This window comes from Syngnathoides biaculeatus, chromosome 5 (assembly GCF_019802595.1).
Source record: "Syngnathoides biaculeatus isolate LvHL_M chromosome 5, ASM1980259v1, whole genome shotgun sequence".
Classification (NCBI taxonomy): domain Eukaryota; kingdom Metazoa; phylum Chordata; class Actinopteri; order Syngnathiformes; family Syngnathidae; genus Syngnathoides; species Syngnathoides biaculeatus.
In genome coordinates, this window is record NC_084644.1 from 4,745,119 (window position 1) to 4,764,349 (window position 19,231).

The 19,231-nt window shown below is 44.5% G+C and overlaps 3 protein-coding genes across 4 annotated transcripts in view; 1 reads left to right on the top strand and 2 right to left on the bottom strand.

Moving 5' to 3' along the window:
- The window catches only part of LOC133501473 (uncharacterized), a 6,963-nt gene extending 6,077 nt beyond the window's left edge, over positions 1-886 (top strand). Inside the window, exons 11-12 of one of the 2 annotated variants that reach the window (XR_009795188.1) lie at positions 67-284; positions 569-886. The gene's annotated coding sequence lies outside the window, so the exon portion shown is untranslated. Of the gene's footprint in view, positions 1-66 lie in introns of both variants that reach the window. The other variant, XR_009795187.1, reaches the window with a different exon arrangement.
- LOC133500769 (sialic acid-binding Ig-like lectin 14) overlaps positions 1-4,752 on the bottom strand; it is a 27,297-nt gene extending 22,545 nt beyond the window's left edge. Inside the window, exon 1 of the mRNA XM_061819878.1 lies at positions 4,656-4,752. The gene's annotated coding sequence lies outside the window, so the exon portion shown is untranslated. The remainder of the gene's footprint in view (positions 1-4,655) is intronic.
- Positions 4,753-7,113: 2,361 nt separating this feature from the next.
- Positions 7,114-19,082, bottom strand: smg9 (SMG9 nonsense mediated mRNA decay factor). The gene is made up of 13 exons (XM_061819877.1): positions 18,594-19,082; positions 18,428-18,502; positions 17,659-17,887; positions 17,486-17,583; positions 17,305-17,417; positions 14,993-15,104; positions 13,538-13,633; positions 13,348-13,433; positions 11,813-11,919; positions 11,613-11,720; positions 10,392-10,517; positions 10,162-10,309; positions 7,114-8,583 (listed from the first exon to the last, which is right to left on the bottom strand). The coding sequence occupies exons 1-13, from the start codon at positions 18,738-18,740 to the stop codon at positions 8,505-8,507; spliced, it is 1,524 nt and encodes a 507-aa protein (XP_061675861.1). The 5' UTR covers positions 18,741-19,082; the 3' UTR covers positions 7,114-8,504.
- Positions 19,083-19,231: the final 149 nt, after the last annotated feature.

A 19,231-nucleotide genomic window follows, 5' to 3' on the forward strand; every position in this document is an offset into this window, starting at 1 on the left:
AACGCAGTCCTAATGATTTTGCAAGCCTTGCCGTGTGCGCCACTAACGTCTCTTGACCTCGAGCAGGACGTTTCCGACGCTGACGATTACGAGAACACGGCAGACCTCAACCTGAACAGGCACCGCTGAGGAAAAGGACTTGAGTCAAAATCCTATTTGCACTGTAAACTTCGAGCAATTGAAATATACGCAGTTTTATTCCATCTTTGTTCTGCTTTTATCCCCTGGGGGAAACATGGACTTCAGCTCAGAGTTGGTGAAATGAAGTCGAATCAAATTTGCAAGTAAGGAAATACATACATGAAAATAACAGCCAGCTTTTCCCAATTAACCGAATAATAATAATAAAAAAAAAAAGAGGAAGTAGATCTGACGCGTTGTGGGTGTTTTTGAATTTACTTTCGATTTTACTGACTTTACTCCTCATCCCAAACGCCCCCAAAGTCCAGTTGGTGGGCTGCAAATAGATTGAAATACTGTGGTGAAAATTAATTTTCAAGCAGTACGTGTATTATGAACACGAGAAGTGATGGAACATCTGTCAGTTATTTTCTCTGCTTTATTGCAGCCGTGCCGTCATTGCTGTTTTCTACTTTCAAATACTTCAGATGACAACTGAGTGGAGAATGAAATGATAAATAAAGGAATTCATCTTATTTCCTCCCCCCCCCAACGTTCACGTTGGCAACATTTTTGTGAGCGGCGGTCTAAAGAGGAAGTCGAACACCTGGGTTTGGCGTACACGCCAACACAAAAGGAAATCGAACGTCAAATGTTTTGGCCCCCTCGAAGCGAAACATTCGACTCGCGTCGGTCTGGCAAAGGTTATGCTCCCAATCAAGGACTTGTAAAAATGTGAACCAAATATCTGTATATTACCACTGGATATTATATAACTTATTTTTCTACTTACTATAAATGTTGGAGCTAAAATCTTATGCGCAGTGGCAGTCCTAATTGCACCCCTTGAGGTGCCCCATTTACAGCCCACCCCACCACCACCACCGCACAAACACGCACTGATAAAGCACACACTCGAGCGGACCTCCAAATATATTTTTAAAAAATCTATATGTATAAATACACGCATGTTCTCCCTGTGCCTGGGAGGGTTTTCTCTTGGCACTCCAGTTTCCTCCCACATCCCCAAAACACCCTAAATTGCCCCAAGGTGTGACTGTGAAGTGCAGCTGTTAGTCTCCATGTGCCCTGCGATTGGCTAGCAATCAGTTCAGGGTGTACCCCAGCTCTGATTGGCTCCACCACTCCCGCGACCCTCGTGAGGATAAGCGGCTCACAAAATGGATGGAAGGAAGGGACCACTGTATCTCTTCTCCAGAAGGCCACTCCACAAGGGGGCGCAAGTCCCCAATACAAACGCCAATTAGTGACGTCACCATTACACAAAAGAAAGTTATTTCCATCCTTCCATTTTCTGAGCCGCTTAGCCTCACAAGGGGCATGGGAGTGCTTGATCCTATCCCAGCTGTCAACGGGCAGGTGGCAGGATACACCCCGAATTGGTCGCCAGCCAATCGCAGGGCACCGAGTCTAACGGCCACACTCACGGTCACACCTTGGGGCAATTTAGAGTGTCCAATTATTGTTGCATGTTTTTGGGATGTGGAAGGAAACCGGAGCGCCCGGAGAAAACCGACGCAGGCACAGGGTTAACATGCAAACTCCACACGGGCGGGTCCGGGATTGAACCTGGGACCTCAGAACTGTGAGGTCAACGGATTCCATCTGATCCACCGTGCCGCTGAAAATCATTTCATGTACCATTTTTTTTTTTTTACTTATTTATTGGGGGGGGGGGGGGACAAATTACCAACCTCACAGCAATGCCCAAAAGTTATCGTTTAGGAAGAAGTAATAAAGCCACACTGAGGAGCAAAAAAAATCAAAACTAAAGCTGTGATGTGAAAATTTCAATGATATCGAAAATTTATTGTAATGCCATGTGCGACAAAATATCTCTTACAACTTTACTCTTCATAATTTATACTTATAAATACATCTTTACAGCATTTTGACAGTACATTTTTCCTCCTCTGTGTGGCCCTAATAAGCGAGAGCAAAAGTCAGTCGGAAATCATTTTCATATTTTGCCCGTGAAAATATCTGACATGCATTTTGCTGTACATACAATATCTCAACAACTTAAGTAGAATATTTTCATTCTTATATACCGTTCATAGTACAACACAAATGACAATATCCTACATTGTATTCAGTGTATTCATTTCTCAACTGCTGGCAACAAAAGTGAGTACAAACCTGACTGAAAATGTTCAAATCGATGTGAGCAGGGAGCAGGTTTAATTGGAAGGTGTTATCTGGCTCACACTTTCTCAAACAGTACTGGCCATCCGTCCAGCCATTTTCTTTGCCGCTTATCCTCACAAGGGTCGCAGGGCATGCCGGAGCCTATCCCAGCTGTCATTGGGCAGGAGGCGGGGTACGCGCTGAACTGGTCGCCAGCCAATCGCAGGGCACATAGAGACAAACAGCCGCACTCACGGTCACACCTTGGGGCAATTTAGAGGGTCCAATAGGGCTAACCCGACGTTTTTGGGATGTGGGAGGAAATCGGAGCGGAGAGCCCGGAAAAGACCTACGCGGGCACGGGGAGAACATGCAAACGCCACACAAGCTGGGACCTCAGGACTGTGAGGCCAACGCTTTTACCCACGATCGGTGACTATGAGAAGATTGAAAGTGAGCTTCAGCACGGCGACAGCTCGTGTGTTACGACAACATCATAACCAAAGGGAGGAGGGGCGCTCCCAACAGCAGGAGGCCGACTCTCGGTCTGCCGCCGCCGTTGCAGTAGTCGCCTTTACAGCAGCTGATCTGACTCCCGATGAGTCCTTGCACCTGTTCCGCGTCGGTGCACAATTCCTCGGAGGCGCAGCCCTTCATGGCCCTCATTTGCCCGTTGACCTCCACTGAGAAACAAAAGTCACCTTTGCAAGCATCCGTGGGCAAATTTTTTTAAGTTGAAGCGCAGCCTCGGCCCGACGCTCACCTGTCGCCGTGACGCAGTGGTACTCGGTGCCTTGACATTCCACGGTGCCACTGCACTGCGGCCCATTGCAGGTGAAACATTTTTGACCGTTGGGCCTGGTCTTGCTTAAGTCTGGGAGATAGAATCAACTCGTGGTCATGCGCGTCACTGTCGTTGTTATTCAACTCGCGCGCAAGCAGGCAGCGTGGGATAAATTCCCATTCAGTCACAGCGTGCCGCTTATCCTCACGAGGGTCGCGGGGAGTACCGGAGCCTATCCCAGCTGTCAACGGGCAGGAGGCGGGGTAACACCCTGAACTGGTCGCCAGCCAATCGCAGGGGACGTCGAGACAAACAGCCGCACTCACAATCACACCTCGGGGCAATTTAGAGTGTCCAATTAATGTTGCACGTTTTTGGGAGGTGGGAGGAAACCGGAGCGCCCGGAGGGAAACCCACGCAGGCACGGGGAGAACATGCAAACTCTGCACAGGCGGGGCCGGGATCGAACCTGGGTCCTCAAAACTGTGAGGCCAAGGCTTTTACCAGCTGCTCCACCACTTTGAATACGTACTTGCATAAAATTACAAGTTAAAATGTAATCCCAGTTGTGGTGTGACTACTTCAATTGCTTTCTCAAAGCAATAAAAGTCATTTCTTTTGTGTTTTGATTATTTTTCTCCATTTTGAATGAATCCATCAAGAGGACCCTTGGATGGTTCCTTTAATAAGTGGACTCATGATGATGAAAAATGATACATCGTAGACGTACAGTATGTGGAAGACATGATGCCATACTGACCTAAGGACAAATTTGCATAATTTAGACAATGGCGCGTCATACGGCAACCCAGACAGGCGAATGTTCCATAGAAAAGTTCAAATCTAGATCATCATTGAACTTTAGATTATGAGTCAGGCCTGGACCAACCGTTTCAAAATCTCAGACAAGCTGCTATAATAGATTGCACCACAAGGTGGCGCTTCCAGGTCATATTTGAAAAAAAAAAATCTGCATCATTTTACTGCGACTGGGCTGGCAACCACTTCGGGGTGTACCCTCCCTCCTGCCCGTTGACAGCTGGGGTAGGCTCCAGCACTCCCTGCGACCCTCGTGAGGATAAGCGGCATAGGAAAATGGATCCATGGATGGATGCATCATGTTAAAGACTAGACCAGACCAGTCAAAGAGAGCCAATCACAAGTGTCGGATTTACAAGGAGGAAGTGGATGTGATCTATTGACTGTTTCAATACTTTTTTTTTAGACAATTTGCTTCTCTCCAACAAGAAGCTGGACAGCGAAATTTGCAAACGGTGCTTGATCCGTGCCCTCGCCGCACAATCGAAAAGCACCACACCAGGCGTGTGCACACACAGCTAAAAGGTGGTGCTCAAGCACCTGTACGTTTGCTCTGGATGAAAAATGTTCAATTTTTTTCCGCAGCCCATTTTTTCTCTCTTCATTCGTCAACATTTCAAAAACATAGTCATCAATAGGCATTTAGTTGCCTCCTTGGGAGAATCATACACATGCTGCCAGAGACGCCCCTCTCTCCTCCCGCTCGCATTTGAACAAGGGTGTGTTAACTTTTCATACGCACTGTAGCCTTTACAAAGACGAAGAATCAATATAAATGTGTTACCCGGCACGGGAAGGCTGTTGCACAGGTCGGTGGTGCAACACTGGTTGATGAGCACGGTCCTGGTGACTCCGAAGTTGACCGAGGCCCGTGCACAGTGGTCGGCGAGGCTGCAGCTTTTCCCGTTGACGTCGGCGATGACCGACTCGCCTGCGGCAAATCGCGCGAGAGCTCAATGAAAGTCGAGAGAAAAGACGTGACACCACTGGTAGGCCGCGTCTGGGACTTTAGTGGGTATTTACCCGACTCAGTAAGTCTCGAAAAACCACCGCTATCAGGTGTCAATGTACAAAACACTAAGACGATTAAAAAGAAACGTAATATAACGCCGCAAAACTGTGCCGCAAAAATATCTTGCAGCTTTTTGGAATTAATATTGAGGTAATAACTTGACAAAAGCAAAATACATTGAAATAAAATACACTACATGCTCTACACTAGAGATGTAGATTATTATTAGTAGTAGTAGTATTAATATTTGCAGCGCACTACACAGACATAATCGCGTTGCTCTGAGGTGAATTTGAAATCTCATCGATTAAAGAAACAGTCCAATTGGTAATACAGTGTAACGTAGTTTAAAGCGCCACTGTCATGAAATGCATGATTTTTAGTATGTTATTAATCTATAAAAATAATAATAATAATAAAAAAAAGACAGCTGGAATAGACCCATCTGTTTTTTTTCACCACACAAGATGATTTTGACGTATACGGCTTTTTGTGACTCCCGCCATGAAAATCCTCTCGAGGGGATTTGTTTCAGAGAAGAAGCAGGAAGTGACGTTAGTAGCAGACACCCACGCAAGCGGCGTCGTATTGTTTCTACTAGTTTTACCTGTTGGAAGGTAGCTCGTTGTTCCTTCGTGTTTGCCAAAATGCCGGCTACTATTACTATTCATACTTTTCAAAAAAATGAAAAAATGGATTGCACGGGCGCAAAGGACGAGAGCTCCGTGCGTCATGAAATTGTCGTACGTTGACTTTTTTTTTTTTTTATCTCCCGCCATGAAAATTCTATCGAGGCATTTGTTTTGGAGAAGAAGCAGGAAGTGACATTTTTTCCAGGCGCTCACGCTGGTGGGTTCGCGTGTTTATACCTGTTTTACCAGCGTGAAAGTAGCTGGTTTTTTTTCTGCATGTTAGCCAAAATGCCATCTTGTTGTACTGGATATTGTTCGAACACTCGGAAAGATGGAGTCACTCGTCATGCTTTTCAAGACGACTCAAAAAAAATATTAGTTGGGGGTGGGGACGTAATCCTCTCTGAACGTAACAAAAGATCCGCGTACGTAAGTCAGGGCTGCTAAATATCTCGATGTGCCTCGCCTTCGGCGGGGTGGCTCATACAATACTGTCTGGGAGTCTGTTGTTAGTTAGAAGTGAGCCGCATATCATCTAAATATGGCTCGAAACGATTGGTTACTCGATTGAGAGGTGTTCTCTTCTTCGAAAAGTGCTTCCGTGCTCTATAGCAAGTTGCCACGACGTGTTTTCAACGTCAAACGTCTCGGTGTAGCATCCGCCGATGACGTTGCTGGCAATATGGCTTCCACTTGGATGTCGAATAACACTTCCGCAACTTTGCGCATGGGTGACCCGCCCTCCGCTCATATTTATTTTTTCTTATAGACATTGACATGAATACTGTTATATGTATTTTTCATGACAATTTCCATTTTAGAATGTTTATACGGATGACAGTGGAGCTTTAAGCTAGCAATATCACGCAGGGCCGGGGACAAATTACATTCAAAGAGGCTAAAATCTGACACGAGCGGGACTTGTAGCGCCGCCAAGAGACAAGCTATGAAAAAAACAAAAAACAAAACAGTAGACGGTTATGAATGCAATTTGATGGAACAAATATTTCAGTGATAAACGCACATCGGTGCGGCCCACCACTGCATGGCACACGCGCTGAGGCAATCGTAACAAGACAGTACCTGAATACACAATTAATCGGAGTGCGCTACACCGCGTCAGCAGCGGGGGGCAATCTTTTGTCGCGTCGATGCAGGCGGCTGAGCTGCCGGCCGCACATTCGTAACACTTCAAAGTATAGGCTGCAAAACAAAACAAACAAACAAACAAAAAAGTCATTATCCATCCATTTTCTGGTTGCCAGCCAATCACAGGGCACATAGAAACAACCACTCATGTACGCGTTCACACCTACGAGCAATTGAGTTGTCAATTAACCCATCATGCATGCTTGAATTAGCTCTGGATTAAAGTGCCTTGCCTTTCTGGAGGTGTAAAATCCCGAACAGGAGCAGCAGGTGATGCATTTCGCCTGATAGCAAGCGACTGACGATTGATTTGAAGTCTTCCACTTTTATGTAGTCATCCTCGGGCAGAAGGGGGGTGCTCCGTACGTAGACCACTCCCTTCCATCCTCCTTTTCATTTGGGGGGGAGTCACAAATTCAAATAACAAAAAACATTCCACTCGCACGCTTGCTGGTGGGCATATATCGTATGCATATATTGTATGCTTTTGCGCGATTTCATTTGAGATTTTTTTTTTTTACCAACGTAGTGAAAATAATAATCCTGGTCAATAAAAATGCACGCAGGACAAAAATCTAAAACCCACAATGTGTCCTACGGCATTGCCGACATGTTTTCTCACGGTATAAAGAACATATTATACATGACAATGTTTGATATAGTTGTATGTCTCCCGCACCTTAATTTACGAGAAACACATTTTAATCTCATCGTAAAATTATTTGAAATCTGCAAACAAATTGCAACTCTAGAAGTTGTACTTGTTGTGTCTGGGCCATCAGAGGCAGCACAAATAGCAGGTTTTTAGTCTATTCTTCGCATCTTAAAAGGACTGGAATGAACAAAAATTTTGGGCTGATCTGGAAGTTGTTTACATTTTAATATTTGTACCCCCCACCCCCAAAAGAATATATACATATATGTCCAATTATTACATCTTCAACAGATACCATGTGAACATGTTCCAAGAGCATCCAATTTCCTTGGCATGCCACAACGTACCATCCATCCCGCCACTTTCTTAGCCGCTTAGCCTCACGAGGGTCACGGGGAGTGCTGGAGCCAGCTGTCAACGGGCAGGAGGCGGGGTTACACCCCGAACCGGTTGCCAGCCAATCGCAGGGCACATTGAGACAAACAGTCGCAGTCACAATCACACCTATGGGCAATTTAGAGTGTTCAATTAATGTTGTACCTTTTTGGGAAGAAACCGGAGCGCCCGGAGGGAAACCCACGCAGGCACGGGGAGAACATGCAAAGTCCGCACAGGCGGGATTGAACCCGGGACCTCAGAACTGTGAGGCCAACGCTTTCCATCTGATCCACCGTGCCTGCCCCACAACGGGAAAATAAGAGCAATGAAACGTGGGATGCAGTTTCTGAGGCACAACCTTCATTGGCATCTAATCACGAGTTTGAAGTTAACCTGCAAAATAATTCCAGCATTCCAGCGGCCTGAAAGAGATTCATAAACAAAACTCTGGAGCACTTTTGTCACAGCTGTTTTTCCAACACACAACAAAATTCCAATCATAAAAGGCTTTTGCTTTTCTTCTTATCAGGAAAGTCTCGCAGCGGGTGTTCAACAGTCCCACGGGTCAATAACGGCCGTTTGGTCATGTTTAGACTCGTCCGCACAACCGCTTTTTCCCTTTCCCACCGCCGCGATGCGCGGCGCAGCTCCGACAGCTCAACTGCGCCCGTTTCCTTGGGAAAGGACGACCGGGACAGGAGCTCCAAACCGTCCCCGTTCCAAGGCCACGTCATTCTTAGCCAAAGTTTTCATAGCCGTGCATCCCATTTACAGGGACTTGTGGGGAAAGTCATCAGGCCTGCGAGTCTAGGCCAGCAGGCGGCTGTACTCGGAGAGGGCCGAGGATTTTTTCACACCGTCCCAGATTCGAGCGGCGTAGTGAAACCTGGAGGAAAAGACGCACAAAAACGAGGGTGGAAATTTCCATTTTTGTTGCATTTCTCCATTTAATGAATACGAGGGGTGGGCATGATAAAAACTTACCACCAAAAAGTTGACCAAACTATTCTTTGCGTCTAGTTATGATGTTTACATATATTATATATACAATAAATGTTCAGGGCACACGGGAACCAAATCGTGCAAGAGTAATTAACCACTTCTATTACTTATTTATTCATACAACTTTCTATATATTTAAATAGTGCGTTTCTTTCGGCTTGTCCCTTTCGGGGTCACCACAGCGTGTCATCTCAGATGAACGAACATATTTGTTTGGCACAATTTTTACACCGGATGCCCTTCCTGACGCAACCCTTCTCAGGGAGTGGAGGCCCCAGTGGGATACAAACCCACAACCCCTGGTTTACCAAACCAATGCTCCAACCACTGAGCTACGGGGCCTTGTTTCTATATATTTAAATGTTATCTTTAAAAATCTGACAATTTTTTTTTTTTATCCCCTAACAGTGTAATATCACCTTACAACATTATCCTTAAAAAAGATATGGCTCGTATAATATTTGATTTGGGAAAAAATGCATCTGAAAGCGCACATGTACAAGCACATGCGGCGAAAACTCTCGGTAACTTCCACTAACAACCCGGGCTAATCCTAGCTCCTCCCTATCATACAAAGATCTTCAAGTCTAGATGTACAGCATCACTACAAAATACTTCCTTGACAACCCAGATTTGACAAGACTTTCATTATGAGATATTTATAAGCACACCAAAATATATAAATAGGTGAGTTTTTCCAAGAAAGAGTTCTCATTCTAATTACAACATGCTAGAATGTTGTTGTTTTTTGGGTGTAAAGATTTAAATGTTGGGGGAAAAAAAACTGCTTACAATAACATTTGCAACAATGTAAATATATATAATTTTTTTAAAATAATGTTCAATATTTTTTTTCAATATAGAAAAAAATATATATATATATCTTAAATAAAGATCAATATTTATCTAAAAAAACATTTTTTTAGATTGTTGGAAATATTATTGTAAACAGTTTTTTCCCCCCAACAGTCAAATCTTTACACCAAAAACAACAACATTCTAGCATGTTGTAATTAAAATGAGAAGTCTGTGAGCGTTCTCATTTTAATTAGAACATGCTAGACGGTTGTTTTTTTTTTTTAAAAAAAGGGCTACAACATGCAAGAATGTTGTTGTATTTGATGTAAAGCAGCAACATTCTAGCATGTTCTAGCCCTTTCTTTTTTTTTTTTTAAATAAATATTGAACGGAGGCCTGTTAGAGCAGTGGTTTGGTAAACCAGGGGTCGTGAGTTTGTATCTCACTGGGGTCTCCACTCCCCCTTGTGGGGTTGCTTCAGGAAGGGCATCCGGCGTAAAAACTGCGCCAAACAAATATGAGCGTTCATCTGAGATGTTACGCTGCGGCGACCCCTGACGTGACAAGCCGAAAGAAACTCATTTAAATAAATATCGAACTGTTCCGCTTTAAGCGGTTTATAGAACACAAGTTTCCCACTGGCGACGCGGGAGTGTTTACACACCAGTTCTTCTCAGTGAGGATGGTGTGCGACAGCTGACAGCGGGGCATGGCCATCATTTGGCTGCGCAACTTGGAGACCACGTTGGAGAAGGACGGGTGGCCCTTGTACCCCGGCAGCAAGGAGAAGAGGGGATACGTCATTGTGGAAGCTAAATCAAGGACACACGCGTCGAGTTAAACGCACAAAAAAGCTGCGTTACAAAGACGACGACCGCGTTCGTTTTGTCTGACCTGCTTTCGTCAGATTATCCTCGCTGTCGCTGTCCTGCACGGGCAGCAGGAACATGTTGACTTCAGTCGTCATGTAGTTTTGGCCCAGACCAGGAAAGATATTGCAGTCTAGCATGGACAGCGAACCTGAGCACAGACCATGCGGTGTGTTATGAGGAGACCAAAAACCCTTGCGTTGAATGCCCCTGAGGGTGTGAAATCCATCTGTCTGTCCATTATTAGGCGGCACGGTGGGTCAGCGGGAAAGCGCTGGCCACACAGTTCTCCCGGCCCTGCCTGTGTGGCGTTTGCGGGTTCTCCCCGTGCCTGCGTGGCTTTTCTCCCACATCCCCAAAACACGCAACATTAATTGGACGCTCCAAATTGCCCCTAGGTATGATTGTGAGTGCGGCTGTTTGTCTCGACGTGCGCTGCGATTGGCTGGCAACCGGTTCAGGGTGTACCCCGCCTCCTCCTGCCCGTTGACAGCTGGGATAGGCTCCAGCACTCCCCGCGACTCTCGTGAGGATAAGCGGCAAAGAAAATGGATGGATGGATGGATGTCCATTATTACGGCACTTGTCCAAATTAAGTTAAGTGGGTGGGGTGCACAGACAGCCAAACAAGGAGTCACACTTTCACACCTATGGACAATTTAGAGCACCCATACTTAAATGCATAATGCCGCAAAAACTGTACGAAATAGGTCAAAGGTTCATTTATTGAGGTCCGTCGGGTCGCGTGTAATTCCATTCAAAGTAAGACTTAATTCGAAACAACAAAAACACAAACTGGTGAAAAAATGTCATTTCCATCCATCCATTTTCTTAGCAGCTTATCCTCACAAGGGTCCCAGGGAGTGCTGGAGCCTATCCCAGATGTTAACGGGCAGGAGGCAGGGTACACTCTAAAGGTGTTGCCAACCAATCGCAGGGCACATTGACACAAACAGTGGCACTCATAATCACACCTAGGGGCAATTGTGAGTGTCAGTTAATGTTGCATGTATTTTTGGGGGGGACGACACTGGAATCCCCGGAGAAAACCCACGCAGGGATGGGAAGAGCATGCAAACTCCACACAGGCAAGTTCGGGATTGAACCTGGGTCCTCAGAACTGTGAGGCGCTTTCCAGGAGAGTCACCGTGCCGGCAAATGTAATTTCCACTTTCATGTGGATTCTGCGCTGAATTTCTTCAACAAATTTCAACACGGAATCTTGTGAAAAAGAGGCCGAACATACCTTTGTATTTGAGGTGGGAGTGGGCCATTAATTTGTCCACCACAACATGCATGTCCTTGAGATTCCTCGGGCAGAAGTCCTCACGCTTGCTCTTATTCTGGAGGAACACTGCGTGCGGGAGAGGAGCCGAGTTCTTTTTTTTTTCTCTTTATGAGAAGTCCGAAATCTGGCGGATTTAAAAGCGGATGATAATCTCCCACCTATATGTGGATAGTACTCTGCGCCGTCATCACTGCCAGAAGAGCCCGTGCTGTCGTGGCTTGTGGACGGAGTGGAAGGTTTCAGCATCTCGGCCGTTTGAAGAAACCTGACAGCCCAAAAAGATGAGAAGCAAATGCGCAGCAGGACTGTACACCAGGGGTGCCCTGGCTTTTTTTTTTTTACCCCAAGATCTACTTTTCAAGCAGCCAGCCTCTCGCGAGCGACTGACGACGGGGACGGGGGGGTGATGACTGTATTGTCTGTGCTTCCATCCTGGATCAGGCTGTGCCAAGGTGGAATTTTCAAATGACCCACCATCTCATCCTGCACTTTCTACTTTGGCTTCAGACCAGACCTTTCCCACACGGAAAAAAGAAAATCTCATCCAGTTTAACCACTTTTTCTTTGATTATTCGCATACTCCGAGAGTCATTGCAGCTTAAAACGACACTATTTCTTTTTTTTAACTTTCTCCATTAATATCGAAAGTAAACATAAGCAGCATGTCTAGCTCGTCTTTGCTCTACGTTGCCCGGACTGTGTTGCTAACTAAAGCAGTGGTGGGTGGTGGACGCTGTCATTATAAAACACATTGACGCGCTGCGTAAATACTATAACATTTGGAATTATGGGTGTACATCTTTAAGATCGAGGAAAGGTAAAGTGGGAAAAAGACTGTGGCGGAGCAGCAGTCGTTCTTAGAGAAAGTTTCGTGTGCTGCCTAAAAGAAACCAGTGGCTTCTTCTTTTCATTTTTTACAGTACATATTGGATGTAACAACCAGTCATCCCTCACTTATGGAATCACATTGCAAAACGCCACAGACTGAATGTTATACTTTCAATTTGCATTGGATTATTATTTTTTTTTTTTTTGCTCGCAACGCAGAATATCTGCAAAGAGACTTTATTTTAGCTTTTTAGGTTTTAGGCAGGACTTATTTTTCCATTAAAAAAAAACTGTGTATATACTCAAAATCACACAGGATTGCGATTTATGGACTATATGAATATGGGGGGAAAAAAAGCAACGCACTGAATCCGCAATACACTGTATTGCAAAACACACTAGTACAGTAGTTGTTCCTACTGACAGGTGGATTAGCACAGTACAAGTCCCAACGAAGGCACTAAAGTACATGAAACTTCATCGTCAACAAGCTCGTTGTTGTTGTTACGCTAATGTGACAAGGAGATAGAATCTTCTGGCACACTCCACAAAACCTGACACTATGAGAAACCTTCGTGGCTAATTGCATAGTCGACAAGGTAAATAACCGATTGCGCAACTCTGACGGGCGCGCTGCGCGCCGTTCTCAACAGGTCTGGATCTGTTCACGTGTGTCTTCCTTTGGACCAACTGTGAGAGCAACATTACTGATGTTATTGAGGAGCAGAAGGCAAATATCCTCTCACGGTACAAGAAGAAATGCCCAACATTCCTGAGGGAAACACCGGCCAGGTTTCGGATTATTGTCTCCCCGTCTTACTACGCCGTTTATTTTGCTTCAAACCCAGCGTAAATAAGTACCCACCTGTAGAGGTTTAAGTCCGTGAACCAGTCTTGAACCACAATGACCACGTGGCACACCGTAAACAGGAAGGCGGCGATCTGAAGAGACTGTACAGAGGTTAAAGGCAGGAAGTCCGACGGCTTATTCACAATCGCCTGATTGTCTTTTGGGTGGGGGCAGATCATATTTTTGACGTGGGATGGCCTCTAACCTGCATCTCCACATATGTGTAAGGCAGGTTGTACTCCGGGGGCAATTTGCGATCGTTGTTGATGTGGTGGTCCAGGACGGAGGGGCTGAGAATCGGCTGGGAGACACAAAACATTCCTTTTCAGTGCCTCTCACACCAAAACAGCACAATTTGAATGAAAATTATCAGCACAAATTCATCGCGCTACAAATGAAGAGAGAGAGTGTGAGTGCGCGGGGGGGATGCAGGAGAACCTCGACGTTTGGAATTGGAACAAAATGTTCTTGAATTTCGACAAAAATGTCACCTGAGATCACAAAGAGCAAAGGTCCGATGATCACTTTTGAGTCAATGAATAAAGATAACAAAATATCAATTACGTACACAAATGAATGTTACCAAAGAGATGCTCAAATTCATTTGTGCTGTGCTAAAAATGTGTAAATACGACCGTAGTACGTTTTTGGTCACTGTCCGGGATGCTCGCTAGACCGATATGGTTAACAAGCTGATATTAAAAGTAAAAGGCACACAAATTAGTCAAGTTATGGAACATTTTCTAATCTAATGAAAAGTTGTATTATTCAGTGAAGGGCTAGCCCAGTGGTGTCAAACTCATTTTTCTCGCGGGCCACACATTGTTGTTCCGGTTTCCCCTCAGAGGGCCGTTATGACAGTGAAACAAAAATATTTAATCATCTCATCATATTTACATCATCTATTTATGAACTAGTTTTGGAATCAGAAATCAAGGGTAATGTGTTTTTCCCACTATTCACGTTTGGTAACACAAAAATGCTGGTAATATCTCAACTTTATCATTTATGATGCACGACAATTTGAAATTTCGGTACAGATTTTTACAAGAATCATGGCAATTGACACTCTAGATTTGGCTTCGCGGGCCACATAAAATCATGTGACGGGGCCAGATCTGGCCCCCCGAGCCTTGAGTTTGACACCAGTGGGCAAGCCTATTAAATCAGTACTGATTCATTACAGTTGATTGTTTTTGTACTTTTTGGGGGGTTTCTGTAGTTCAAAAGTGTTGGCAGAGCTGGAGGGGTTGTGGAGTTCCTCTTTGACAACATACATGCGAAAACGAGAGTTTGTTTGACAACTCAATTTATGTTCAATTATTCAACATTCAAAACATCAATTCAGGGTCGTGTTGCTAAAGGTTTTTGACAAAAGTGATGTTTATTCTTTTTAAGAAAGCGCTCTTATTTTCACATTGAGTGAAAAGAATGACAGAGTATTTATTTTCAATATTTCTGTAGCTTTTGATGCATGTGAATGTCGGGATGAACGAAAAATTGTTTCAGAAATTAAGCAAGAGGGGAAAAATAATGTTTTTTTTTTTTTAATGTTTTCTACAAGGGAAGAAAACTATTGTCAGTATCTCTTAGATGATCAATAAATTCTTTTCAGGCGCAGAGATTCGAGTGTGTGTACTTCCATGACTTTGACTCGTACCTGGGTGTCCAAGAAGATGATCCTCTCCTGCGTGATGAAAAAGTCGATTCCCGTGCTCTGGTTTCCACCGCGCTCTTTAATCTCTTGCGTCTGCGCTCTGAATACGTAACCCCTGTACACGCAAACAACATGGTCGTTCCTAAAAGTGTGTGCCCTACACACATCATATCCACAAAGAGGGTCAAAACCACAATAAAAATCATCATCCATGCATTACCGACGCCGCTTGCATTTAAACTGCAGCCTTCCATATCCTATTCAACCTTTGCATAACAAAAAAATATATATATATCGATATTGTTTTGTGAAATGTATATCCAGGTGAATAAAATGTTCTTGAAAATGATACCTGGGCCTGTATATAGTTTACCAATGGTAAATTTGCATATTGTAGGGGGGGGGGGTTTACAATAATTGTCAACATCTCTTTTCACTTGATGGATCACTGAAGGGCGGAACGGTCGAGCAGCTGGTAAAGGCCTCACAGTTCTGAGGATCCGGGTTCGATGCTGACCCCGCCTGTGTGGAGTTTGCATGTTCTCCCCGTGCCTGTGTGGGTTTCCTCCGGGTGGGCACTCCGGTTTCCTCCCACATCCCAAAAACATGCAACATTAATGGAACACTCTAAATTGCCCCTAGGTGTGATCGTGAGTGCGACTGTTTGTCTCCATGTGCCCTGCGATTGGCTGGCAACCAGTTCAGGGTGTACCTCGCCTCCTGCCCGTTGACAGCTGGGATAGGCTCCAGCATTCCCCGCGATCCTCTTGAGGATAAGCGGCTAAGAAAATGGATGGATGTGAATGGATGGATCACTGAAGGCTGAGCTGCGTGGGAACACTTCCGACCCAAGATGAAAGCCTCAAACCAAGTGTGCGATTTGAAACTCTGCCGCAACCGTTCTCCCCTTGGAAGCTACGACTTGGCTGGGTGGGTTCTTTTGTATACATTTAAAGAACCCCGCCGCCTTTAAATGCCTGATGCATGCTTGCACTGACCAAAACAACAAAAATGAGCTCATCATGTGCTATGGCCAAGAGCAACTTAGTTTAACTGCAACGCCCTCGTGTGTCCAAAAAGTGTAACTTCATGCTGTAAATGTTAACAGACCGAGTGTGCAACGAGTTTGCACTTCACTCTAAGTCTTCCATGAAAATACAGAAATGCGAGAGCTAAAGTCAACCTTTCGTTGCCATGACGTACAGAGCTCGTGCACCTGCGTCATCAAATCACGTCACTGGCCGGAAGTGCCGGTCAAACAAACCATTCTTAAACCATTCAATAAGTCTTATAGCACGACGCCCAGAGTTTTGTACGATAGCATTAAACATTTAGAAGGTGATAAACGAAGTTACGTAGAAAAATGAGTGACACTTGGCATAGAGGACCCATATTTAATGCCGAAGTCGATGTTTTCGCCTATAAGAAATTGGACCGTTCACCCGTTTCCGCTTGTCTTGGACAACTGGATCTACACACGGATCTGCTGAGTAAGTCATCGAGATTTACACGGAAGAGATTGAAAGCGTAGAAAAGTCTGAACGCGTACAAATTATTCGTTGCTGGATCTGTTCTCAATCAAGAAGAATTCCCACATAGTGATGGAGCCACTCAAGATTTTTTCAGTACAAATACCAATAATTAAATAAACGACCCCTGGTCGTACACAAACTCACATTCATTAACTATGATTGGAAAAAAATAAAAAGACAGAGAGTCGGCTCGCCCGTACACGGAAGCGTGTTGCAGCCACACTTTGAACTTCGGCAAACCTCTCCGTGACAGACTTTTTTTTTTTTTTTAAATATGCATTGTTCTCAAATGAATCCAATGCATATTTAAAAAAAGAAAATAAACCGCTGGGAGGCTTCAGCCCCCGTACACGGAAGTGTGTTGCAGCCACACGTTAACCTATGTAAACCTCTGTTTGACAGACGGTTGATTTTCTTTTTTTAAATACGCATTGGACTCATTTGAGAAGAATGCATATTTAAAGAAAAAAAAAAAAGTCTGTCAGGAGAGGTTTACTGTAGATTAACGTGTGGCCTCAACACGCTTCCGTGTACATTGGAGATGACTCCCTGCCGTCTTTTTTTTTTTTACTTCTTGGGAATTTGAGATTAAGAAGAAGAATTCCGACCTGAAATGAAGTGATCGTTACACAGGCGTGTGCATATTTTGGTTGGGCACCATCCATCATGTTTAATTGGCGAAATCCATCGATGTTTTTTGGTCTTTTTGATCGGCAATATGGCGCCGTGAAAATGGTGACGTCACGTGGACGAGCTCTGGATAACATTCACGGGCATCTCTACCTTGGGTCTTCTTCAGGGGTGTTGGCTGATAGCAGAGACATGACAGTCGATTTTCCAGTTCCCTGCAGGCCGAGGACGCCCACCACCAGCATATCCGTTTGGTCTCGCAGGTACTGCGTGACACAATACCCAAAAATTGAACGCGTGGCCATAAAAGGAAAGCCTGTGAACTGATTTTTACCTCCATGGCAGTGTCACACCAGTTCATCTGCTCATCCACAAGCTTGATGCTGTGCTTCATCTTCTCCGGTGGGATGAGTTTGGACTGGCCAACCAAGGCTAAAATCGGATCAATATATTGAGAATTTTATAATTTTCTCTGTACTTTTCACAGTGAAATCAATTGTAACCCACGGTCCACAGCGCTGCTGGTTGCAGAAGCACTCATTCCCCGGTTCTGGATCTGGTAGACGGGCTGGGTGGGTCGCTGGCCTTCCCTCTCCACTTTGGAGGGACCAGAAGGCTGAGGCGTCGCCTCCGGGGGAGTTGCCGGCTTTACCGCGTCGTCCCGAGCTTTCATGAGCATGATCGGCTTGTCAAGAACTGGCGCTCCGCTGACGGGTAAATTCTGTGCTGGCTTGGCCTTCAAAAGCAGGCAAAAAAAAAAAACAACAACAAATCAGTGCAAAGTTGAAAGAAGTGAATTTCCAACACTGACCATTTCAAATTGTGCCTTGTTTGATATTTCCTGATCACAAATGAAACACAATTATGGTCTAATGCTTGCCACTGGTTAACCTCTGTTCTTTATGTTTAGTACATTATGTTTCATACAACATTTCAACTTTACCGACAGTCTGTACTAGTATGCACAATAACACGGGAATACATAATTACACGGCAGAAGAAGGTATGAGCAGGTACGGTCGTACTTGGAATTTTTAGTTTGATTATTTTTCATTTATGGCCAATAAGTTTTTTTTTTTTACACAAATAGATTAGCGGACAAAAATGAATGAATTAATGAATGTACAATCTCCTGCAGCACAACAGCGCACTCTTTGGCAATCACTGACTAAAGACGTTTATTTGTGTTTTGTCTGTTGGTGTGTTGTGAGATTTTTCATATGTAATATATGTTTCTTGGTTCATTAAAGGTTGACAATCACTTAAGTAGAAATACCCTCTCCGCGGGGGGCTTGGCCAGGATGATGGGGGTCTTCTGAATGAGAGGGCCCGGTGGGTCTTCACTCCCATCCTCAAAACACAACAAAAATGTATCACAGGTTACAGGTCAGGCAGCTCTGAAGAGAACGGCAAAAATAAAACAGCTGACTGTTAAGCGTTACCCTTCGTTCCCGAGGTTGGTATTCCCGATCCCGACTAGGACCAGACAGGTTCTGGCCGGGAGGTCCGATGTCGCGGTCGCCACGGCGTCGCCTTCTCCTGCGTCCCGGTCCATACATGCCAGGCTGACTGTGGCCCGATTCTGACATGATTGCTTTGCAGTACACTTAATAATGGCGTGCAATAAATACAATGATGTCCAGAACTAGCTAGTGCCCCGCTATTTACACAGAAGTGAGGAAAAAATACAATGGCAATGACAATAATAAACGTTTTCTTGTCAAACATATATCGGCAATATCTTTCGGAATGTTTTATCGTGACAAAAACAAAAAAGCGTCTGACAATAAACACAAACTACTTCAACTTCCTACCAGTGTGTTTGAAATTAATTTCGGCAAAAACTAGAAAAATATGTTTTTTAGTAGCAAACACAACGACGCTCCATCAGTTTGATACTCTTAATGTTTAGCGCATCAAACACACGTGTGTGCTGTCAATAGTGACGTGAAGAAACATGAGATAATAATAAGTTCCGGAACGATGGATTGTTTGAAAGTAAGCAAAGTTTTTAACTGAAAGACGCATTATATGAATTATAGCCATATCATTTTAATGTTTCTTGATTTCTTTCTACTGT